Source organism: Bos taurus, chromosome 11 (assembly GCF_002263795.3).
Source record: "Bos taurus isolate L1 Dominette 01449 registration number 42190680 breed Hereford chromosome 11, ARS-UCD2.0, whole genome shotgun sequence".
Lineage (NCBI taxonomy): Eukaryota > Metazoa > Chordata > Mammalia > Artiodactyla > Bovidae > Bos > Bos taurus.
This window is the reverse complement of record NC_037338.1, coordinates 94,165,124-94,192,125: the sequence shown is the minus strand read 5'-3', so window position 1 is coordinate 94,192,125 and position 27,002 is coordinate 94,165,124. Positions and strand designations below refer to the sequence as shown.

At 37.0% G+C, this 27,002-nt stretch overlaps 2 protein-coding genes across 8 annotated transcripts in view; both read right to left on the bottom strand.

The window, feature by feature from the left end:
• The window catches only part of RABGAP1 (RAB GTPase activating protein 1), a 169,299-nt gene that overhangs the window by 73,434 nt on the left and 68,863 nt on the right, over positions 1–27,002 (bottom strand). For all 7 annotated transcript variants that reach the window (XM_059891253.1, XM_005213132.3, NM_001191409.2 and 4 more), the window contains 3 exons: positions 24,597–24,771; positions 20,931–21,024; positions 16,734–16,884 (listed from right to left, as the gene is read on the bottom strand). In XM_059891253.1, coding sequence (XP_059747236.1) covers positions 16,734–16,884; positions 20,931–21,024; positions 24,597–24,771 — 420 coding nt within the window. The remainder of the gene's footprint in view (positions 1–16,733; positions 16,885–20,930; positions 21,025–24,596; positions 24,772–27,002) is intronic.
• GPR21 (G protein-coupled receptor 21) lies at positions 730–2,913 on the bottom strand. Its single transcript, NM_001098047.1, has 2 exons — positions 2,879–2,913; positions 730–2,461 (listed from the first exon to the last, which is right to left on the bottom strand). The coding sequence occupies exon 2, from the start codon at positions 2,066–2,068 to the stop codon at positions 1,019–1,021; it is 1,050 nt and encodes a 349-aa protein (NP_001091516.1). The 5' UTR covers positions 2,069–2,461; positions 2,879–2,913; the 3' UTR covers positions 730–1,018.

Below are 27,002 nucleotides of genomic sequence, written 5' to 3'. Positions count from 1 at the left end.
CGCCTTCTATTTAAAAAAAAAGAACTAGCTAAATGTATAGTGTATTTTCTGACTCAAGTTGCTTAGGACGCTTTTCTTCCTGATATTCTAATATTTCAAAAGGTCTCTAGATAAAAAGAGCAGAGAAACTAAAGATACATTTTAATGTATTTTCACCATTATAAAAGTGGAGGCCATCAGCCTGTCATTTAATTATTTTTCAGGTTATTAAAATGCATTTGGCTATAAAGGAAAAATCTAACTCAAATATTCTTAACACACACATACACAAAGGCATGGGCAAGAATACTAGAACACAATCACTTTTAGTACATACATCTCTTTAGGTCTCAGTGAAGGATGGCACAAAATATATTTTAGTTTTTTATATAAATTATATAATTTGACTGCACTTTTGCTTCACGATTCAACACACAAATTTAAAATTCATGCTTAAGTTTTCACATTATTCACTGCATTGAGAATTTTCTCAAGAGAATAAGACAAAACATTCGGCTTTCTGAATGGCAGTATGGAAACCTGCAGCATAGTTACACTGTGACATACATGAGGAATTCATCACTGAATTACTATACAGTTAATTCATCACTGTATTTTAATATTCCCTGTTAAATCAATTGTACATGAAGCCTAAACAGCTAGAAAGAACCCAAAAAAGCAACAAGAAAACAAAGACTTTGAAAAATGCTGACGCTTTTCACAACCAGGTTTAGTCATGCCAGCTGGAGAGGTGTTAGATATGGCTTTATTCATTTTTAAGTCTGAGAAATACAGTTACTTCCATGACATTATGAACAGCAATTTATCCTCGTGGTCCTGATTTTTCTAATTCAAAAGCACTTAAAAAAATCATTTCTGCAAACTTAACAAGGTATTTTGGATGGATCACTTGTCAGCTATTGCTTAGAATCAAATTATTAAATTATTTTGTCCCATATTTCCCGGAGAACTAGAGATACAAAAAGATAAAAAGGAAACACACACACAAAACACACAGCAACTCAATATTTGAACCACTTCAGACATGAAATCCATTAAGAGGGCCTTTGCTCCGAACTGTGTAAGGGTCCTTAGCTACCATCTGACTTGCACAAGAAGTACACATGGCCCCTGATAGGCGCTTTAGTCCTCTTTGGAAGACACTGTTGGAAAGACTATAAATGACACAGTTGCAGAAACTATTACTAATAGCAAGCCAGGTGGTCAAGAAGGATGCGAAGCGGTTGCTGTGGCCAGTAGAGCTCTCCAATAAGAAGTAGATGATGTACGGCAACCAGAGGATGTAAAATACACTAGTAATTCGGAATAGGACCATGGCATAACGCTTATCAGAACAAGCCTGCACCTCCCCAGTCTCCCCACTCTGGCTGCTGAAGCGGGCTTGCCTTTCGTTGATTTCCTTTGTGTGCTGTTGGCAGATGCGGAAGATGTTGAAATAGGTGAAGCACACAATGAGGGCTGCTGGGGCATACAACATCATCACGATGAACAGGGTGAAGTAGGGGTCGGTGTGCCAGGACTCTGCACACCACTGAAACACATCTCCATGATATCCAGGTTTGCCCCAGTGGAAAAAGGAAGGCAGGAAGACCAGAGTGGAATATAGCCAAATCAGGAAAATACACAGACGTAGTCTCCAGGGCGTAACCAGGGTATTATAGGTTAAAGGTTTAGTGATAGCAATATATCTATCAATGCTGATACAGGCCAGAGAGGCCATGGAGACACTCTTCAGAACTGATACTACAAAACCAAATACCTGGCAAGTCAAGGACTCCTCTACTGGAAGCGGGTGGTGGAGGAGTGATAAAGAAGGGACCAGGCAGCTTACCCCAACCAAGAGGTCAGCATATGCCATAGTCTGGATAAAGTAACTTGTAGTATGGTGGTTCAACAAAGGTGCACAGTGAAATACAAAAATCACAATGATGTTGCCAGAAATAATCAACACAGTTAGAAACACAATAATCAATACTTCCAAAAGGCAAAAATTGACAGTTTCCAAGTAGCCAAATGCCAAGAGGCAAAAAGAGTGGCTGCTCTGATTACCATCCAAGGTAGAGTTCATCTTGAGCTCAGGAGTGATCTTTCACTTCATGCTGCCGCTTGGCTGCTGCCAACAGTTCAAAGGAGCAGCTGCTGTCATTGCGGTCAGCTCTGTGTGTCTGCAATAATGCCCGAGGAGCCTTAGTCCCCAAGCTCGCGATGCTGCCGCTCTGGTGCATTGCCTGCAGTGTAATTCCCCTTTAAATCCTTCTTGGAATAGGGAGAACCAGCAGCAGTTGTCTGGCCAGTCCCAGATGCGGCCATAGTACCAGGTTTACCATACACATAGCACCAGGGGAGTAAGGCAAACTCTGGGTACAAGGTCTTCAGCCAGTGAGGGTGGGGGGCAGGGGCAGAAGAGAAGGGAGGAAGGCTAGGACTTCAGCAAGAGTTGTAATGAGTCTCCTCTGAACAGCTGACAGAAGAAAAGGAGAGAGCGTTTTACATTTTGTATCCAATGCCCTAATCAAGAACCTGGCTAGCTCAAGCTGGTATCCCACCTCCCACTCCATCCCACCCCACCCAGGTCAACTATTCACGCCTACCCTCAGCAGCACCCCCACATAAATGGTTCTTACTTTACAGGGGAGGTGCAGCAACAGCAGTCTTTCATGACCAACATAAAGCAAAATCAATCGCCAGTCAGATCAATCTAACCCCATTTCCTTTCTTTTGAGCTTTTCAGGGGAGAAAAGGAATCTACTTATACCATTTAATTACCACTAATAAAATTAGCCAAGATAACTTAATTTTTTTTATTGATTCCAATATTTTGCCTCTTAGAAAACATTTCAATAGCATTGATCTGTCTAGCTCAATTTCCGAGTATTACCTGTAATTCTGCATGCTGCAATCCAAACAAAAGCCACAGAACATCCTTAGCTGAAAGCCTTGCAAAGCAGGAATGTGCCTCAGCCTCGTTTACTGCAGAACTGAGACACAGAGGGAGGGGATAAAGGAGGAGGAGGAGAAATAGGGAGAAGAGGGGGCTTGGGAAAAGGAAGAGGCGGGGGAGGGGAAAGAAGAAAACGCCCGGGTGCGCACACAGGCTCTGGCATCTTTAGCAGCTCATTAGAATTCACTGCCAGAGAAATGCTCCCCGATTTCCAGACTGCACAGTGAGGGGATAACTTAATATGCCTGCAGTGCAGCGTCTGAAAGCTGTTTCCTCGTCGGTCTGGAACCCCCCTCTTCGTAGATTAGCGGAATTTAGACTGCCAGTAAGAGGAGGTAGTAACCAGGACTGAGTGCAAGCCGGGAATTAGACTGAAAAACACTGCCAGAGGGCTAACGGTGAGAGGAAATTCCTATTTTCTTGTAGCATTTCCCACAGAACAAAGAGCAATGTTAAAGAATGAAAGTATGTTAACAGTGCATGACAACTGAAGAATCAAAATCCAGCACCAGAAGTTCTAGCTAGAAGACTACATATTTGGCATTAATTTCTTCTCATGGTTCACTATATACGGATCAGTTTTAAGAAACATGACCAAAATAACAAGCAAATTTAAAAATTAGGTCTTTAAGAGAAAAAAACAAAGAAAATCCCATCCATTTCAAATACTGCAGAAACAGCACACACAAAGAAGAATTACACTGTTCCTATATTCAACACTATCGTCTGGTTGAAATGTCATAACTTGCTTCTAGTTTGCTGTGAAGTGGTATATATACAAACAAAAGATGGGCAAGTAAATGCACCCACAATTACAGGAAGTTTCATGGTACAAACTAGCTTTGTATCCTAGAACACACAATCTTGTCTGTGCCTACTAACACAAATTGGGATTGTACTGTGGCATTTCAGATGATGTCAAATGAGCACAATTTTCAGCTAACTGGGAGTGTCAAATTATGACAATTTTTAGTTAATTGTGTATTTTTAGTATCTTTTCTCCCAGGTATCTTTGGACTCTCAGTTCATTCTTCTAAGTTTCACATAACTCAGTAGAGTAAAATAAACAAATGTTGACATCTGAAAACATTTCAGAAGGGCTGCATACCGGGATGGAGATGTATATTATGAGATCCAACTTTCATTTTTTGTTTGCTTCCCACACATGCTTTCTCACTACAGGCAATGGTTACTCACCATCAGAATTCAATTACATTTTAAGATCTGAAGCACTGTGCTTATTACACAAAGGCAAGGAACTAAAAAAGCCTATTAAGCATAAGTTTGATAGCTTAATCGACAGGTCTTACTGGAAAAGATGGCAAAGTATGTCAAAAGGACCCGTGACACTGAACTCCCATCGGTTCAAATCCTTGCTTCCTTGCTCTATTATCACTTAGCTTCTCTTGGCTTCAGTTTCATCACCTTCAAAATGAAGATCATACTCTCTATTTCATGAGATTGTTGAGAAATAAAGCAGATGGTGTACACAAAAGGTTTACCAACATCTAAGAAACAGGAGGTATATAACTTTATTTTCTTCTCATACAACTCAAACAGCCTTCCTAGTCTGTGTTTTCCCACTAGTCACCTTGTGCTGCTTGAGGCTTGGGCTCTTCTGAATCCTAAGGTGCCCTCTCTCACTGTGACTGCCTAGTTCTAAGGGTGGTAACAACAGTCATTTGGATACACTGCTGCCCTGCATTCCTCAAATACATTGAGACTGTATATACGTAGGCAAGAAGGAATGATGATATGGCATTAAAAATTATTCCCATTAGACAGGTAACTTCTCTGCGTATGTCTCCAGATCTGATTTCACTCCTGAGTTCTCTTTTCCATCCACAATTTGCCTACTGGTCACACATCTTCTACTTGGATGTCTTATAGAGACTTCAACCATAGCACATCCAACAATTAAATACATTTTTCCTACCAAATAAACCTCTTTTTTCCCCTGAGATTTCCCCAAGCACTCAGGTATGAACTCGGGAATCATCTTGACCACTCTCTCCCTTAATATACCATTCTTACTCACCATATCTTGGGAATCTATTTCTATAATGGCTCTCAAATTCATTTCCCCTTTTAGTTTTTAATATTTGGGGCTATCATTAAATATTTTCTGTACTTCTTGTTCATTTTTATAATCTATTCATTTCTGCTTGTTAAATATCCATCAGCACATGCTTTATTAGGGTTATTATGAACTCCATTATGCAAGAAGAGTCTATGGTTCCCAATGACTTTCCAGTTTGATCTCACTAGTCCAAATCCCCCAAATACCTTGCCCTCCAGCCAAACCAGATTACTCATTACCCTCTACATTTGACGTAGACTTTATTTCTGATCTTCCTATTTTCAGTGCTTAATAAATATTGACTTAAAAAAGAATAATTTCTGAGACTTACATTTCAATAAATGGCAAAACCATTTGCCAAAGCTAAGAGTCCATGTTTTTCTAACTACTTGTAATTTGGGCATGTAACTTAGTCTCTTATTCCATCTCAGGTTTCTCATATATAAAATTAGGTAGTTATGCTGATATAAACAGCTGTTACATTAACTGATAGCTTTAAAGAATTTAAAATGTTATAAAAATGCAATGAAACCAACAAGCTGTTACAATACCATTAGTAAAACAGTAGTGCTTTCAATTTTGTTTCTGTTTTAATAAAACCACTCTAGGAGCAGCTATAATCAAAATATTTGTGTGTATGTGAGCACACGTGTTCAGTCACTCAGTTGTGTCCTGACTCTGTGACCCCATGAACTGAAGCCCACCAGGCTCCTCTGTCCATGGAATACTCCAGGCAAGAATACTGGAGCAGGTTGCCATTTCCTACTTCAAGGATCGAACCCGCATCTTTTTCGTCTCCCGCATTGGCAGGCAGATTCTTTACCATGGCCACCTGGGAAGCCCTCAAAATATTCATACTAGAAACTAAATAAAAATAATTAGTTAAGAGTTATATGTTTTATTTTGGATTAAAACAAACCACTTTTTTTAGAGGACAGAAATTATTAATAAGGGAAAGCAATAAATCTGTGTCTTCACAAAAATTCATCCATACATTTCCCTTTTAAAATAATGTAGTTGTATGATGTATTTAGTAAGAGTATTTCTGTATATATGACTGAAAGAAAATACATTAAAAATCAATTCTACTTTTCATTGGATAATGGGATTACAAATGATTTTTTTTTCTTTGTGGTTTTATGTTTTGTGAATTTGCTAATTTCTATGTACTATTTTTATACACAGATAAAAAAGACAGCCAAAGTAATATATAACATGTCCTTTTGGTAAAACTAACAAAAAAACCTGGCTGTATAGATGTCCTCCCAGAGCCAAGCTGAACAGACAATGCCAGGTTAAATCACCTGCTTCACAGGGCTCAGCTCCATTTGGCCTTATGTCATCACTGCAACATGCCTTCAGACAGTCCTTGGTACTCAATTTATTCATAATGGACTCTGATGGCCTCAGTGACAAATTCTTACAGAATGACAATGTAACTTGATGAAACATGTAAAATTGTTAATATTTAACAAAGCTAGTGGAGGTGATGAAATTCCAGTTGAGCTATTTCAAATTCTAAAAGTTGATGCTGTGAAAGTGATACACACTCAATATGCCAGCAAATCTAGAAAACTCAGCAATGGCCACAGGACTGGAAAAGGTCAGTTTTCATTCCAATCCCACTGAAAGGCAATGCCAAAGAATGTTCAAACTACCACACAATTGCACTCATCTCACATGCCTACAATGCGGGAGACCCAGGTTCGATCCCTGAGTCGGGAAGATCCCCTGGAGAAGGAAATGCCAACCCACTCCAGTACTCTTGCCTGGAAAATCCCATGGACTGAGGAGCCTGGTAGGCTACAGTCCATGGGGTTGCAAAGAGTTGGACACAACTGAGCAACTTCACTTCATACTTCACATACTAGCAAAGTAATGTTCAAAATTCTCCAAGCCAGGCTTCAACAGTTCGTGAAACGTGAACTTCCAGATGTTCAAGTCGGATTTAGAAAAGGCAGAGGAACCAGAGATCAAATTGCCAACATCTGCTGGATCATCGAAAAAGCAAGACAGTTCCAGAAAAACATCTACTTTTGCCCATGAGTGTCAGTGGTGGCCTGCTGCAGGGTTGGGGGTACTGAGTGCAGCAGTGCCTGAATGGGATCTTTTGAAGGAGGCTGCCATTATCTTCATTACCTTCACCATAGTTTGGCCTCAGGTAAGGAGGAGGAATGGCAACCCACTCCAGTATTCTTGCCTGGAAAATCTCATGGATGGAGCCTGGTAGGCTACAGTCCATGGGGTCGCAAAAAGTCAGACACGACTGAGGGACTTCACTTCACTTCACTTCAAGGAGGCCTGAGGCCAAGCAACAAGGAGGGAACACAGCCCCGTCCATCAACAGAAAATTGTGGATTAAAGATTTACTGAACTTGGCCCCACCCATCAGAACAAGACCCAGTTTCCACCTCAGTCAATCTCTCCCATCAGGAAGCTTTTATCCATCAGAGGACAGACAGAATGAAAACCATAATCAAAGAAAACTAATCAAACTGATCATATGGACCACAGCCTTGTCTAGCTCAATGAAACTGAACCATGCCGTGTAGGGCCACAAAACATGGTCCACTGGAGAAGGGAATGGCAAACCACTTCAGTATTCTTGTCTTGAGAACCCCGTGAACAGTATGAAAAGGCAAACAGTTATGACACTGAAAGATGAACTCCCCAGGTTGGCAGGTGACCAATATGCTACTGGAGAAGAGAGGAGAAATAGCTTCAGAAGGAATGAAGAGACAGAGCCAAAGCAAAAACACCACCCAGTTGTGGATGTGATGGGTGATGGAAGTAAAGTCCGATGCTCTAACAGCAATATTGCATAGGAACCTGGAATGTTAGGTCCATGAATCAAGGCAAACTGGAAGTGGTCAAACAGGAGATGGCCAAGAGTGAACAATGACATATTAGGAATCAGCGAACTAAAATGGACTGAAATGGGTGAATTTAACTCAGATGACCATTATATCTACTACTGTGGGCAGGAATCCCTTAGAAGAAATGGAGTAGCCATCATAGATCACAAGAGTCTGAAATGCAGTACTTGGATGCAATCTCAAAAATGATAGATCTCTGTTCATTTTCAAGGCAAACCATTCAATATCACAGTAATCCAAGTCTATGCCCCGACCAGCAATGCTGAAGAAGTTGAACAGTTCTATGAAGACCTATAGGACCTTCTAGAACTAACACCCCCCAAAGATGTCCTCTTTGTTATAGGGGACTGGAATGCAAAAGTAGGAAGTCAAGAGCTACCTGGAGTAACAGGCAAATTTGGCCTTGGAGTACAAAGTGAACCAGGTCAAAGACTAACAGTTTTGCCAAGAGAACGCACTGGTCATAGCAAACACCCTCTTCCAAAAACACAAGAGAAGACTCTACATATGGACATCACCAGATGGGTCAATACTGAAATCAGATTGATTATACTTACCAGGGGCTATGCATTGTATTAAGTGGTTTATTAAGTACATAAAACTAACAACTCAACAAATAAAATATTATTATTATACCATTTTACACACAGTAAACAAAAGTTTAATGCTAAATCGCCCAATGTCAACGGCCTAAATACAGAACCAGGATTTGAATCGAGACAATCTACCTTTAGGTGGACACTAAATCACTCTGCATAGTGCCTTCCAAACCTGAATATATGATTTGCCTCTTAAAATGCTTAAATGACTTCCTATTGCCTGAGGTATTAAATATGCCTTATTTAAGCTTTCTAAGATCTGGCTCCTACCCACCTACTTTCATACACTTTGAAACTGCCAAGCTCTTTCTCATCCTTGAGAACATGTTTTCAACTTTTAACATCACACATGCCATGCAGTCCCATCCTATCCCAATAATCACCCTCTCTCGATAATTTACGAACACGAGTTCATAGATGAAACTCTTAGATGAAAAGTTCTTGTCGTTTGCTGCACAACAATATGTATTTTCTTATCTATAACCCTCATGCAACTTTATTGCAATTGGTTAGTTAATTGTCTACTTTAGATTGTAGATTCCCCTAAACCAAAAAACAGGTACATTTTATTTATGGGCATATCCGTAAGACCTTAACACACAGGCTGACACACAGCAGGCTTTCAAAGGTATTTCTGACTGACTGAATAAGAAATACCTATAATACAACAGGCAATTCTGTTTTTGGACATGAAGACCTTTCAAGTAAAATTCTAGTATGACAACAACTTAATTCACTGGTAATTATTAGGTTGATACATAATAAATTGAATTATAGTCTCATAACATAAAAAGATCTTGAAAACTGCCTGGACAGATATGACTTACAGAAACTCAAAGAGGATACATGAATTTACCAAGACGGGATATGGAGACTTAAAAATTACTTTCACAAAGAACAATTTAAAGGAACAGTGTCTTAGACATTAGAATGCTATAACAAAAATACCACAGACTGAACTGCCTATGAACAACAAATTTATTTCTCATTGTTCTGGACACTGAAAAGTCCAAGACCAAGGTGGCGGCAGATTGAGTATCATAGATATTTTATACTGTGTCCTCATAGGACAGAAGGGGCAAGGGAGCTTTCTAGGGTCTTTTTTAATAAGGATACTAATCCCATTCATGAGGGCTCCACCTCCTTGATCTATTTCCTCTCAAAGGTCTCACCTCCAAACATCATCACACTGTTGAGGGTACGGGGTGTTAGGGATTTCAATATATGAACTTTGGGGAGACATGAACATTCAAAACTACAGCAGACCTACTACAGCAACTGCTATATGGGAACAGATAATAAAGTTCTGAAAGTCCCCCGACAACCTGTTTTCTTACAAAATCACATAGCAAGAGCACTGAATTGTGAAACAGTAGAATCATGAGCTATTTTGGGGGCAGGTCTCAAACATGGTATTTCATTTTTCCAGAATGTTAAAGCTTAAAAGAAGCTCAACCATTTACTTCAGCAACTTCATTTCACAGAAAAGGAAATTAATAGTCACAGGTGCAGAACTTCATTTGAGTTCATATAAGCCAGTGGCAGAGCTGACACTAGTACTCATGCTGCCTAACTTCATGGCCAGTGCTTTATTTGCTAACTTGCTACCTTTTTGTTTAGTATCAACAGGAGGTTCTCATCATTAAAGCTTATTGAAACCTTCAGTTCAGTTCAGTCGCTCAGTCGTGTCCGACTCTTTGTGACCCCATGAACTGCAGCACAAGAAGCCTCCCTGTCCATCTCATGCTCTGTCGTCCCCTTCTCCTCCTGCCCCCAATCCCTCCCAGCATCAGTCTTTTCCAATGAGTCAACTCTTTGCATGAGGTGGCCAAAGTACTGGAGTTTCAGCTTTAGCATCAATCCTTCCAAAGTACACCCAGGACTATTAATCCTTAACTATTACCAAAACCACTAGAAAGATTTTTAATTAGAACAATCTGCAAAATAATGAAATTATAGTTAGATATTCAAATTAAAATTTTCCAGACTGGTAAAATGTCCAAAGACTTCCTTTGGACAATTAGAAACATAAATACTGATTATCTGGGCTTACTAATAGTTTAGGTTCTGGATAAAAGCCTGAAATTCACGGCAAAACACTTGCCACTAAAATAACTAGAGAAAACAATGCAAATAGACTTCAGAGAAGACAAAGCTAACTAACAGAAGGAAAGAGAAACATTAGAATAGGTTGCTATTTCATTGTTGTATTAAAAGAATCCTTTAAGGCAGCCTTTTGATGTAAATTTCTGGTACAAAGCAAAACAAAATAGAGTCATTGATATAAAAGGTGAAAAAATAACCAAAATAAAGACAGACCAGAGGATGATTCTGGAAGTTGGAAACCAGAAAGTACCCTATTTTTCCTCCATTCTAAATTCCAATTTATTTGACTCATCAGAACCAAGGAGCTGTAAATCTTATAGCTGGGAGTAAGAGAGGCCATCAGTTCAGATCAGATCAGTCGCTCAGTCGTCTCCGACTCTTCGAGACACCATGAATCGCAGCACGCCAGGCCTCCCTGTCCATCACCAACTCCCGGAGTTCACTGAGACTCACGTCCATCGAGTCAGTGATGCCATCCAGCCATCTCATCCTCTGTCATCCCCTTCTCCTCCTGCCCCTAATCCCTCCCAGCATCAGGGTCTTTTCCAATGAGTCAACTCTTCGTATGAGGTGGCCAAAGTACTGGAGTTTCAGCTTTAGCATCATTCCTTCCAAAGAACACCCAGGACTGATCTCCTTTAGAATGGACCGGTTGGATCTCCTTGCAGTCCAAGGGACTCTCAGGAGTCTTCTCCAACATCACAGTTCAAAAGCATCAATTCTTCAGCACTCGGCTTTCTTCACAGTCCAACTCTCACATGCGTACATGACCACAGGAAAAACCACAGCCTTGACTAGATGGACCTTTGTTGGCAAAGTAATGTCTCTGCTTTTGAATATGCTATCTAGGTTGGTCATAACTTTCCTTCCAAGGAGTAAGCGTCTTTTAATTTCATGGCTGCAGTCACCATCTGCAGTGATTTTGGAGCCCAAAAAAATAAAGTCTGACACTGTATGTATGAGGCCATATGAGTGGCTTATTTACTAGTTTCCTCACCCTGCGTCTGACAAGCTCTAACTAGAGACTATGGTTGAGAAACCCTCTGTCAAGACCAGTAGGAAAAGAAAACAAAGAATCCAGGAGTATTTGGTCTACAGAAATTTATTCCATGAAGCCAAAGGTAGTTCAGTATCAAGAAGTCTATTATATGTTGATAATGTATCTACTTCATCAACAAATTAAAGAAAATCATATTTAAGTGCTGAAAAATTCCTTCATAAAATTTCAGTGTGTGTGTTAGTCACTCAGTCATGTTAGACTGAGACCCCATGGACTGCAGCCTTCCAGGCTCCTGTGCCTATGGGATTCTCCAGGTTAAAAATACAGGAGTGGGTAACCATTTTCTCCTCCAGGGGATCTTCTCGACCCTGGGATGGAACCTGGGTCGCCTGTAATTGCAGGCAGATTCTTTGCCATCTGAGCCACCAGGGAAGCCTGGTAGATAGTTCAGTAGACATTCCTAATTAAAAAAAGCAAACTCTGGATAGAATAAATCACTTAAATCAAATAAAAAGTACTTACAATAAAAAAAGCAACCCAAGTGAATAGCATGCTTTCCAGAAGTCTGAAAAACTAAGATCATTTTAATTAAAATCAGGAACTCAATAGTGATGCTACTTATCACCATCATCATTAAACACTGTCTTAATGTTTCTATCAAATAGAAAAATAGGAAAATTTAGCAACCTGCATAAATAGTGAAAAAAGAAGTGAAACTGTTTTTGCTATTATCATATATCTGAAAATCTCAAAGGATGCTAGTATAAACAGGAGGATTAATCAAAATATCAAGAAGTACATGGATAGAGAATTTTAAAAAGTCTATTCTCTATTGTAGCAATTAGCTATTTAGAAATGGAAATCAGAACAAAAAATTCCATTTGGTATAGCAAGAACACTCTAAGATAATTCTTAGGAATAAATTTAACTAAAGAGGAATAAAACATATATGAAAGAAGTCTTAACAAACATAAGATCTGGGCAAATGGAAAGACATACTATATTCCCAGATGTAAATATATTATAACAATGTAACTTGTAACGTAAATTAATATATAAATTAAATGTAATTCAAACTAGAATCCTTATATAACCTTACAGGATGATGGTGAGACTGGAGAAAATGATTTTAAAGTTTATATGGAAAATTACATATGCAAAAATAGGTAAGAAAATTATTTGGGAAACAATGAAGAAAAAGACTTGCTTTACCAGATAATAGAACATAACTCAAAGTCTCTTTAACCAAAACCAAAACCATACTGGTATAGGAACACATAAACATCAAATTGAACAAGCTAGAGATTAATCCTAGCATGTATGAGAATTTAAGATTAACAAAGATGGTAGTTCTACTCAGTAGGAAAATAGAAGTAGCACAACTGGTTAGCCATCTGGGAGAAAGTAAAATTGGAGTGCTATCATATGCCATGTACAAAAATAAATTTCAGATGGATTAAAGATGTACAAATGTAACACATACAATAAAAATTTCACAAGGAAATGCTGGAAAGTACATTTACAAAATCTCGAGGTAGGATAAACCTCAACCAAGACACAATTTTCTACATAAAAATTGAAAATGTTTTGTATGGCATAAAACTATAAAGTCAATATAAATCTCAAATTCTAGAAAAGTATATAATGAAGTTACAAAGAATTAATATAGGTAATCATATAAAGTACTTATAAACTGACATCTTATAATTAATAGAAAAATATACAAACAATACAAAGAGATAATTCATGGAAGAGCAAATCACTCAAATTTACTTGTAGTCAGGGAATTGCAAACTAAAGACATAATGGCATCATTTACATCCACTGACAGCAAAAATTATAGTGATATCAAATACTGTCTGGGATATGGGCTAATAGGCACTTTCCTACATTGCTGGTGAAACCATGAACTGCCACAGCCTTTCAGAGAAGCAAGCTGGATATAAGTAAATTACATACAAAAATTAAATAGCAAGTTTAAAAAACGTATTACCCTCTGATCCAGTAACCACACTACTGAGACTATTCCATAAAAGTCAAAGATTTGGAACATTGTGTAAGGTTGTTTAGTAAACATCATTTAGAGACTGAAAATTGAAAACAAAATAAATGCCTAGCAATAGCACAATGACTGAATAAAAAATTGCACTGATTTAGTCTATCTGGGTTTCTATAACAAAATACCACAGAATGGACAGCTTATGAACAGCAGAATTTCATTGCTCACCATTCTGGAGGCTAGAAGTCTAAGATCAGGGTGCCACACAGTTGGGCTCAGGTGAAGGCTCCCTTTTGGGTGGCACACTGCCAACTTCTAGTTGTGTCCTCACATGGTGGAAGGTGAGGGAGCTTTCCCTTGACTCTTTTATAAGGGTGCTAACCCTAGCATGAGGATTCTGCCCTCACGATCGAGTCACCTCCCAAAGGCCCTACTTTTTCAATATTGCCTTGGTATAATGGATAAGTTCCAACATGAATTTTAAAGGACACCTTCAGATCATAGCACCTGTTATATGCAAGAATGTTCACAGCAACTTTATAAAAGCTAAAACAAGAAACAAAACATCTATAATACCAGAATAGATTTTTTAAAGTGTGATTTATTCATACAATGGAATATTTGCAGCAACTAAAAAAATGAAAACGAATAAAAAACGAACTACTTGGATTTCCCTGATAGTCCAGTGGTTAAGAATCTGCCTGCCAACGCAGAGGACATGGGTTTGACTCCTGGTCCGGGAAGATCCCATGTGTCTTGGACCAATTAAGCCGGTGGGCCACAACTACTGAGCCTGTGCTCTAGATCCCATGCTCCACAATGAGAAGCCACCCCACCGACAAGCCCAAGCACCACAACCAGAAGAGTAGCCCTACTCACCACAACTAGAGAAAGCCTGCATGCAGCAACGAAGACCCAGTGCAGCCAAAAATGAATTTTTAAAAATCTTAAAAAAAAAAACAAAAAACTACTGATATACTCCCAAAATGGATGAGCAGAAAAAGTCAGATACAAACAAGTACATGCTACATGACTGTATCATTGTTTTTAAATGAAGTTCAAGAACAATCAAAACTAATCTAGAGAAAGAGAAGTCAGAACACAGTATTGGTTTTTCAGGGGTGGAGCAGGGGTGGTTACAACTAGACAGGGACAAAAATAACTTTTTGAAGTGGTGGACATATTCTTTCTTTTGGTAGTGATCAGAGCAGTGTATTAACATGTAAAATGTCATCGAGCTGTCAATTTGTGTATTTAAGCCTATGTAAATCACAGCTTGCTGTAGAAATAAATTTAAAAATATGTAGTTTTACGACTCAAAAAAAAAATCAGAGCAAATTTTAAAATGTCAATTACAGTGATAACTATTTCTAGGAAGACAGAAAAACCTAGTTTTATAGATATAGCCAATATATATCTTGTATTTAACCTATGTAACACTATAGAATAAAACAAAACAGCATCAACTAATATTATGATGGTTAAATGACTTGTACATTCTGATTACATGTCAGCAATTTAATATACATCTTTTAGAAAGCTTTCTGGTTTCTATCATCCACAGTAAGTTTAATGTGAAATATAAACTTGACATGACACCAGCATATATAAAACATTAATCAAATGTATCAGATATTGTTAAGAGCTGATCTTTTAACACATCATCTAACTACCAGGTTCTTCTTTGAGAAACAGGTATCACCATTTTCATGGAACCACAAAAAGAGAATATTCCATGTCTTTAAATTATCTGTATGAGTAGCCACACCAAAAATACTTAAGAAATAATTTTTGGCCAAACATTTCAAAGGACTTCAAAATGTTACAATTACCTAACAGGACCTGCAAATAAAAGAAAAAAATGAACTAGCTGTACCTTTGCTAGTCTCTCACACATTGCGTACCCTGTTCTTCCATGTTTCCAATGATACTATGAGTACAACACTCTGTCATTCTTTCATGCCTGGTAAGATCTTTTCTGAAACCCATCTTAAACATTATATTCCTGATAAACACTCTTCCTATCCCCCCATGCGGAATTAGTCACTCCTTTTGATGGTTTCTACTGTGCTTTTCCAGATTACCACACAACTTATGTTAACTGCTTTTGTTTGACTTCATAGCTCCAACACTGCAATTGTAATAGGCACTCAATATAGTGGGTTAAACAATTACACTGACACAATCAAGGGAATCAGAACATTAGTTCTTGAGAACATTTTTCTTGACGAAAAATATTTTGAGCAAATAAAAGTCATTATTCTGGTGAGGAAAGATCTGACTTCATGTTCGAATTCTATCCTTACCTACAAAGTACTAAAAGAAAAAAAAAAGTAGTTTTATATCAGTATTATTCACTTCTCATAAGGTTTAGTATATTTTTAAAAGAAGTCCTATTACTTTGTCACACTGAAAAATTCTCATATATTATTGAGAATTCTGAGCAGTTCATTCATAACTCAGGTTTGAAATTTCTATACTATCAAAGAAACCACTTCCTAAAGATGAAGATTTTAAGAATTTTGGAAAACAAAAGCAAAGCTTAAAACCAGTTAACATGGGTGCAAAAGGCGCAAACCACTGCCTGACCTAGCAGAAAATTAAATTTTTGCATGCCTATACAAAGAATAGTTGCGTTGCTTCACTTGCAAAACCTTGAGGAATTCATCAACTTGAGAAGGGGATACCATAAAAATTGAGAATTCAGTTTAGAGGAATGAACTGAAAGGGAACATGGTTTAAGATGATAGAACCATGTTCTTCCAATTGTAAAAAAAAAAAAAAAAAAAAAAAAATAGGACTAGGCCATTACTTACAAACAGCACATTTCTGGGAAGGGTGAAAAGGATTAAAATAAATAAAGGAAAGTTTTTACACACAGCACAGCACAACTGACCTATACACAAAGGGCAGAGGCCATCTTTTGCCTCTGAGGTGAAAAGGAAGGAAGAAAACCTATGCCTTCTCCTTTGTGCCAACACTGGAAATAACTGAGCCAGAAGTCTGAAAGTTCTATTCTTATGTTAGTTAAAGGAATTACATAAAATTCTTGGTAAGTGAATAGACAGAATAATCTTTTAATAATAGAATTCTAAAGGAACTAATGCTGAAGCTGAATTATCATCCCCTTACCTTAGTGATGAGAATTCGGTATTTTTCTACCAGGTGGTCATTGTTGTGACAACCTGCTAGGAGCTGCCAGACTTCTCCTCGAAGAGCTTCAGGAACACCGCTTCTTACTAAGGATGACAACTGCTTTGGCCTCACGCTCAAGTTGAGATGCCTAAAAACAAAGCCATAAGCTGTAAGTGCATAAAAGACAGAGCTTTTAAAAGAGTGTTACTTTTAGGAAAGCTAAACTAAACGATATATAAAGACTTAATAAAAAACATTAATAAAGAAAAAAGCCTAGAACTAGACGTGGCCAATATAACTGTAAAAGATTGGGTGGAGAAAAAAATTCTGAAGTCAGACTGCGTCTTATGTATCTCTAAATTATTGGTCTAATTAAAAAAAAAATCAGAACTGGAAACTACAGCTTTATGGTTGTGACTTGTGCAAGAAAAACAAAGCAAAATTCTCAATAGTGGACACATAGCTAAAGATAAGAGCTCGGCTCTGCATCAAAATTAATAAGTAAACTGTATATTTTTATGTTTTAGGTAAAGATTTGTTCTAAGTAAGAATAAATATAAAAATAAATGCTTTCAGCAGTTTTTATGGTGCTTTAAATAAATTTTTAATAACTATGATGGATAAAAGTTTCTACTGTACTATTATATTGTCAAAACAAGTTACTAAAGTGTTGGAGCTTCATTTATTTCATCTACAAAATGGGGGGAATAAGACATCTCTTTGGTGGGGGGTTGCAGCATGCAGGATCTTATTTTTCAGATGATGATGAAAGTCACTTAGTTGTGGCCAACTCTTTGTGACCTCATGGACTGCAGCCTGCTGGGCTCTTCTGTTCATGGAATTCTCCAGGCAAGTGTTCCCAGACCAGGAATCAAACCCATTGCCCCCTGCAGTGGAAGCCCGAAGTCCTAATCATCGGACCGCCAGGGAATTCCCTAAAATACTTTTACTGGGGGAAATAAAACATCTTGAAAAAGAATTTTTAGAAGTATTGGTATTAACTTACAAAGTGCTTTTGCATTTAATTTTATTCGATCCTCACAACAACCATTTGAGGTATGTGGTAGTATCTCCAGTTCTACAGATGGAGAAAGAAGTTCAGGGAAGTTGATTAAGAGACTGAGGTAGACTCAAGCTCAATGAATGCTCTATCTGTTACATCACAGGTGCTTTGTGATTTGAGAGCCACCATTACTGAGTCAATAAAGCAAGATTCTGACATGGAGGAATTTCTGTGGCTATCAGATTTAAGCACAAGTTACCAGGACTTCCCTGGTGGCTCAGACAGTAAAGCGTCTGCCTACAATGAGGGAGATGTGGGTTCGATCCCTGGGTCGGGAAGATCTTCTGGAGAAGGAAATGGCAACCCACTCCAGTACTCTTGCCTGGAAAATTCCATGGACAGAAGAGCCTGGTAGGCTACCATCCATGGGGTCACAAAGAGTTGGACATGACTGAGCGACTTCACTTACTGGTACAAAATGACCACTATCAAAATATTGTACAGAAAGGTCTTGAGACTTCTCTCAAAATTCTCCCAGAACTCCAGCAGAATGAAACACGGTACATTTAAAAGTTATTAAAAGTTATTAATTCTGTGATGATGCTAGCACCTTAATACAAGAGCTATAAACAGTTTAACACAGTTTTGGCTTTGCTTGGGGGGAAAAAAAAATACATATATACACACACACACACACACACACACACACACACACACACACACACACACACACACACACACATATAAGTTGAAGAGTTGGAAGTAGAAAGGACTAAAGTAGTTCCATTATCTAATCCAAGGATTGGCACACTATGGCCTATGGGACAAATCTGGCTCACCATGTGTTTCTGTAAACCAACTCTTACTGAAACACAAGCCATTTTTATTTATGTATTGTCTATGGCTGCTTTCACACTGCAACAGTAGAGGTGAGTAGGTGCAACAGAGTCTATTGACCACAAAACCTAAAATATTTATATTTGGCTCTTAAAAAAAAAACCCAAGAATTATTTGATAACACAAGCTTGATTTATATTGGTAAAATCATTTTCAGAATAATTTTGTCACTGATGATAACTCAGCCAACTATTTTATTACTGACATTAGTTCTCTTAACCACTAAAATTTTTATCAAAATGAACCTGGAGAATTAGAGCACAAAGGTATATTTATTATAAACACTGACACTAAAATCTAATGTAGAGTTAAATCAGTTTTGGAATCAGACCTGAATGTGTTAAAAATTCTGAGCCTGCTGTTTACTAACTAGAATTGTTGACTTAATCTCTAAGCCAGTTTCCTCATCTATAAAAATGGATACTATTTTATAAGGTTATTATAGTTGAAATAGAGCACATAACTTAGCACAGTACTGGGCACAGAGTAAATCTATTACTTCTTACTATGATTACTACCATTGCAACATCTATTATTCTTAATCTACAATAATCCTGCATGGTGGTTCTACAGACTTATATTTTGCAAATGAAGACAGATTCTCAAGAGTTAAGTGACCTGCCCAAGATCATACAGTTTAGAAACAGGAGAGGTAGGACCTGAAGCCAGGTCTACCAGGCTCTAAAATTCCATGACACGGTGATGATTCCTATCGTAAAACACATATAATAATGATGAAAAAATAATGACAAAATAAATTGAAGAAATATTATTATTTCTAAACACATGACTGAAATCAGCAAAAAAAACAGTTATAAACATCCTGAAGATAGGTGAGACAGATGGAAAGTTAGTTAACGTATTTGAAGGAGTACGATAAGGATATCATTTCATCAAAAGAATAACAAAATGGATAAACAAAAGCCTGATAACTAAACAAATTCCAAGCAATTGTATAAAACGCTGGTGGGTTCATTTTATAAAACTTAGAGCATTTAGAGTCTAAATGCTGTATCTATATAATTTTACATACACTATTATATAACCCATGTCAAGACTCAATTACGTTTCTATTTTAGAGCAGAAATCTTTTTATACAGATGAAATTTCTGCCAGCAGCAGTCCAAACACTCCAAATTCACTGAACTGAAAATATATTGTGATGAGAGCATCAGCAGGTTTGTCTCCTGATTGCTGAAGGAATGTAAAAAAATAAAAGAGAACTATTCCCCTGGGGGGCTTCTGCAGATGTCATTTATTAAAACCACTTGTGTAAAGACAAACCATGCTTTGGTTTGCATTCTCCTCCTGTACACATTTGACATTTCCCAATTAGAGAGTGTTTTACCGAAAGTGTAAAGCTTTGAGAGAGTGCTAGAAGCAGATGATGCCCATTATAGTCCCAGCCCTTAAGGGCATGAAGTTTGTTTTTAATGCTGAGACACAATTTTACTAAGAGCAGAGTGAAGGTTTCAATAGTTAAAACTTCGGAGAAAAATCAGACTCCAAGTAGCAGGTCCATGGGGAGTTGGTATGATAACCCTAAGAACCAGAAAGTCAGAAACAGAAAACTGCTCAGATCATTTTCAAGTTCAGCTCTTTTCAGCATATACTGGCATCCTACACAGTGGGAAAAGTAAACGACATAAACGTCTCACCAACCTGATTTACCAGAATGTCTCTGATTTCACTAATAGATTACCTGAAGCAAGTGTACTCTTTTTAGACAGTCTATAGGATATTTCTTAACACTGTCATCAAACTGTCTCTTGAGCTGATGAGAAATTCCTGAATTTTACAAGTGTTACTAATTGGTAGAGCAATAAATATATACCATGTTTATAACATTCTGCTCTGTCACTTGAGGCATATAACAGAGATAGGGAAAAATCCCACTGCAGTCTCTATCATGGTTCTATGCATTGTGTGAGTATCTTCTAAGCTTTCCTGATTACTGTGTATTGCCTTAACTACTGTGTATTATCTTAACCAATCAGCAATTCCTACCCACTTCAATATAAGTGACTTCTTTCCTTATTTATTTTCTCCATGGATTCCATGTTTGCATAAATATTTCTGCAGCACTGAAAGCTTACTAGGTTTCTGATATTTTGAAAGCTGATTTCAGATCTTCACGACTTCATTACCCTTATAAACCTCTACCAACAGAGATTCTCGAATGTGAACCTCATACTTAGGTTTTTATTATCAGCTCCAAAACTGAAAAATGTTTGGCAAAATTCCCTACCCATAACATAAGAACTGGAAAGGAGAACTATTCTATCACAACTTACCATTTAGACAGCAGTTCTCCCCATGTTTCAAGAATTTTTTCTGCACATTCTTTGGATACATCACCAGATCCACTCAAGAGAGGCTCATCGTTATCTTTAATAAACAAAACACACAAAAAAGGATAATAGAGGTAGCTATGCTAGCCAGAAGAATGACCTGGAAATGTAACAGTCAAATTTGAAAGATTTCATTGGGAGCACAGTATCATAACTTCTCTCTAAGCTAAGCATATAGTCATAAATACAAGAAAAGTAAAAATGGCCCTAGGTGGAATGTTGCTGAAACTCTTTAATTCTCTTGCTTTTTATATATGCCTATATAATGTCAACTGAAAAAAGAGCCATATGACTATAAAATGATAGGACTCAAAGTATGGTATGTTCTCTTACCTGTTTCACAGCAAACAATGTCACACATGAAAATATATAGCAGTCTTACGTATAACAGCTAAAAGCACAAAACACACATGCATAAGCTTCCAAAATAGAAAAGCAGAGAGTATTTGAATAAATTTTGATATACGTTTACAATCCAAACTTGTGTTGACACTTTTTAACATAATGATTTGGCAAAATATTAATTAAGTGCACATAAAATTAAAATAAGAACTAAATCTTATAGAGCTATGATTTTTTTCTTTCCTCTTTTATGTTTTTATGACTTTCTAAATTTTCTATACTGGCATGGATTAATAGAAAGCATAAAAATACTTTCTAAAAAGGACCAAGATGAATCATTTCAAACTTTGTTCAAGTAATCAGGAAATGTAAATCTGAATACAAATTTAAGGATTATAAGATTTAAAGACAATGAAAAAAAGTGATAATGATAATAAAGGAATGTGAGAGACATGAAAAAAGTAATGAAAGTAGTGGGAAAATAAGATTTACTTAATCTTTTTTGTTGGACACTTAGGGAGTTTTCAACTTTTTGCTACAAATAGTATTAGGATGAACAGATCTCATTGTTTTTATTGGGTATATGCCCAGAAGGGAACTTCCTGAGTTAAAAAAAATGTATGCTTTTAAGGATTCTGAAACTTATGACCAACTGCCTCCCAAAATGGTTTTTCCAACTGACATTTGCACTAGTTGGGTAAAACAGTACTTGTTTCCATGTCAACTCAATCAATGCTGTTTCTAAATGTTTTTGTTTAACCTGCCTTTAAAAACTTTGTATCTTAAAAAAAAAAAAAGTTTGGATCTTAACATCGCTTGATGATTATATCATGAATTGGCATCCCTTTAGTGATAGTATATCTGTACTGATTTTAAAGGTTCAGAAATCCAGGATATTTATTACTAAATTTATTTACATTATAATATCTTGAACATTATCAGCAGTTTTCACAATGAGTTCGGGAAGAAGACAGACTGAATATAAGTGAGACCTCCGCAGATGAATAAGGAAAAGAGAAAGGCTCAAGGGCACTGAGATAATGTCCCTCTGCTTCACTACTTTCCAGAGCTGGCCGTACTCTAAATGCCTCAAGTAATTCTCCACTCATTAAAAATGTCAATATAACACAATGTCTTTGGGTGATGGCAGCTATTTTAAAATGAATTAAAATTTACAAGAGATAATTCCTTTAAAGAGATTAGGAAGACTTATCTTACAAAATTTTCTTTTATTGTTTGGATGTGTTCAGAATGTTGCCTCTGAACACCTCCCCTTTATAACTGCTGGCTTCCTGCCCTGTAAGCACAAATGGCCAATGGATAAGGAGGCTCTTTAGAGGACTATAGCCATTTCTTTTCAGGGAGCAAACATCACAACAGGACCAAGTTCCCTGGTTTGTACACTGGATTAGACAGAATGAAGAGATGGTATGGCTGCAGTCTCGTCATTAACTTTTCACTATGGAAATGGATCTAGGAAGGCTACTCATCTTGCTAATATTTACTGAGCATTTATTATATACCAGGAATTCGACTACACACCACGGAAACAACATGGAACAGAAAGGGACACACTCTCTTCCTTTACAGAGCTTCTGTTCTAATGATCCTGATTCTCCCATGGACTGCCACCTGCCCTTAGTCCTTCTCTCTCCCCAGTTAAGTGCTGTCAGCAGAGGCCTTCTGAATCCCCTCAATTATATTAAAAACACCGTGCCTATTATAGACTAGAACTACATCTCAGTCTTGATGTTATCTATTAGCTGGGCCCAAATTTCTTTTTAACTGGTAGATATCCTTTAACACCTATAATATGGAGATTTGAACAGTCTCTGGTTTCACAATAAATGGTGTGTCTTTCTGAACTTTTGCCAAGTCTTAAAGGGAGGAAAGTTCTGTAAATTTTTATTTGCTCTGCATCTTAAGCAATGTTGACACAAAGGAAAACTGCAAGTCTCCAGAACCAGTTATATGGTCAATTTCAAACAGGAGGAACAATTTGACCCTTCCTGGACTTAAAACATGACTTAAATTGTCTCTGCAGGAGACTCTAAACTGTATACTAACTTTTCAAAAACATTTGTGCCTCTTTGCACTTCAAAATGCTTTATGTGAATGCATGCTCATAGATGATAACACAATAGAGCTCAGACTGCTAATTCACAAACCTGGATTAAAATCCTCCCTGCCAATTTCTAAATATTGCGACATTAGGCAAACTCACTTTCCTTATGTTCAAAATAAGTCTTATTTTTCAGGAATTTGTGTGGATTATATAAACAAAGTATTATCTTACTTCATAAACAAAGTGTCTGTCTACCACACTAAGCATCTAGCAACTGGTGGCCATTAACATTGCCAATAAATGATCCTAAGTTGATTAGTTATAGGAAAAGTAGAAGTTATGGGGAAGAACAGGAATTGGGAAGTCAGCACTTGCTCTAAACTTGGAAAAAGTACATATAATCATGGACACATATTTCTTCTACCCCAATCAAACATTCCTATCACCCTGATGCTTCTGTTAATGTACTTTTTTTAGCCAGAAGTGTCCAAACCAGCACAGTTATCTCTGAATTCTCCCTGCACTTTGAAGTTCCAGCTAAAAAAAGAGTCACGGTGCTCCACCACATACTCCACAATGAAAACTGAATTCTCTCCTATGAATTTCCAGAACACTCCCTGTGAACCTCACATAGATGCATACCTCTTACGACTTTTCATAATCAGCTTGGTTTTGCCCTTAAAAATAAAGCTCTGGTACAAAATGCCTTCCAAACTTTCATTTTTCCTGTATTCCTCCCTCCATTTCTTACTCTGACACAGAACTGACAGAACAATTCACAGACATAATCATGAAAAAGAGAGAGGAGAAAAAAAAAAAAAAGAACTGGTTGATTCCTAGTATTTATCAGTGTGAAAATCCAATAATGTATAAATCAGTTGAGATGGAAACATTTATTTAGGCAGAAGCTGTGTCAAATTTGCTCTAAAAATGTGCTGTATTAATTCACTAAGCTAGCAGAGACTGATTCTTTTTAAAAAAAGCACTAATTATAAATCTCATTTTTTCTAACTTGGCTATAATTACCTCAAAGAAAGTCCAATGGCAATCATTTTTTATCTCCCATAGTCCTTTGCATAGACTCTCATAAACATTTATTAAAAGTATTCAAAACACTATGTCACTTTATCACTTCCCTGATAAAACTGTAATGGTCTGTGTACACCACCCAAAATAGAAATTAAGTTCTCCCTACAATTTACCTTCCTCTTCATCATCTTCTGGAGGAGAAGGTATCATTGAACTCTGAGATCCTGACTGTGGCAGGCGAATGGAGGGACTGGCTGTAGTTTTCCTCCTCTCTCTCTCTGATTCACTTTCCAAGCATACAACTTCGTATAAAGTGTCAGTATTGTTCTTTCTCTCCTTTTGCTTTATCTTAAAGAGGAAAACACATTATTTATCAAGTGATAAAAATTTTTTCTAAATTGAGCACTACTTCTGATTTTACATAGGATCTGAGAATAAAAAGGTATTACTTTTAATATTTAAACTAAATGTAACCTTTTCTAAGCAGAAAAACATATGTTTAGGCTTAAAACCCTTAAGAAAATAGGATATTTACTGAATAGGATTCTAATTTTGCAATTTTATTTTCTGTATTTAGACTGTATCATCAAACATCCAACTACCAATATTTAGTAAGTTAACTTAAAAAGTTAACTGTTCGGTAGCTTCCCAGTTATGTTAAAATTTTGCTCAAGGTTTCCTATATAAAACTGTATATTAAAAATGTTTTAGAAATAATCTAAAACATACAGTTTAAAACTAAGAATGTCTTATCTCCATGCCCCTACCACCAAATCCTTTGGCCTAGTGATAACAGAATAGGTAACTTTTCTTCCAACTGAAAGCTACAAGTGGTGGGAGGAGAGGTAAATGACAGAAAAGAGATCTATGGAGTTCACAAAATTTTTGATAACTGAAATTGTTTTGTATTTTGGGTTTATCTTGAGGTAAGCACATAACATTTTAAACTGATCTAAAAAAAATTAAGAGTAGGGAATATAAAATTTTACCAGTACAATATTTACATACATTAATATTCCATATTACAGTCAGTTTGAGGAGGAGGAAAAAAAGAGTGAAATACAGAGCAGGATGAAAAGACAGAACTGTAGGAAAATAAAGAGAGAAAACTAGAACAGAAAGGCAGCAACACCAAAGAGAAAGATACACATGCATGAAGTAAAGATACAGAAGGGGGAGGGCAATAAGAGGTTCATTAGAAATATCAGGCAGAGAGCAGATATTACCATCTTCTTAATGTTTATTTGGATTCTTAAGAAAAACTACCCCAATCCTAGAAGGCTAACATAGTAGCAACAGGTCCTTTCAACAGCATCCTGAAGCACTGTTTAATTAAGTAGTTGGTAAACTTTTCTGTAAAGGGCCAAACAGTAAATATTTTAGTCTATGTGGGCCAGTAGTCTCTGCTGCAACTCCTCAACTCTACCATTACGGTACAAGAGCAGTCATAGACAGTGAGCATGACTATGTTTCAAAACTTTTTTATACAAACCAGTCAGGCCAGATTTGACCCACAGATCAGATGTGCTGACTGTTTTAACATGTACAAAGGATTATTAAATTTTCAAGATGAACAAATGTCTTAATTACTTACTATTAATTAAAGGACCCAGACTCTGTGAAATTACATATTAACCTCTAGGTTTGTGACCAATAGCTAAACAAATAATTTCTGTACAACAGAAAAGATAACCCAAAGGTTACCTACAGTATATTAAACAGTTTTGTTTCTATCCCAACAATCTTGTTCTAATTTTTTTTCCCTAAGAAAAGACTATATAAATTCAAGTTCCTCAAATACTTGGTACCAGTTTTACCATCTTACTGGTTCCCTCATTACTTAATGAATTATATTAAAATCTATGACATATGTTCATTCTAAATTTGCAATTATGATTTTTAACTTTCAAATATTCTGCTTAGATTGGTCAAAGGATTTACTTTTGTTTTTGCTTAAATTATTCTCTAAAACATTACTTAATTTCTTTCTAAAATAGTTCAAAGATCAACATAACTTATTACCTTAAAAATTTTTTTCCCCAGAAACTATATAAACGTTAACAACCCTTGCACTTCACCTTGAACTCCCCTTTGAGTAATAGTGACCAGAGCAATCCTGTCCATTGGAAGTCAGATAAATATGGAGTCAAGATGATTTGTTAAATACAAAAAGAAAAATCTACTTTTATAAAAGAGAAACCTAGTAGTACCATCTTAACCAAGTTATCATACATCTCAGGAATAGTTCAGTAACCTGTGGGTCCTGATCTAGCAGTTCAAGAGTTCTAGCACAGAAATCGTTTTCTATCTTGAGAGGTACAGTGAAATACTGCATATGGGTGAGTATGCCCACGAATACATACACACAGGCTTCCCAGGCAGCACAGTGGTAAAGAATCTGCCTGCCAATGCAAGAGACTTGGGTTTGCTCCCTGGGTTGGGAAGATTCCCTGGAGTAGGAAATTGCAACCCATTCCAGTATTCTTGGTTGGAAAATTACATGGACAGAGGAAACTAGTAGGCCACAGTCCCTGGGGTCACAAAGAGTCAGATGTGATTGAATGCACGCACAGATGCGC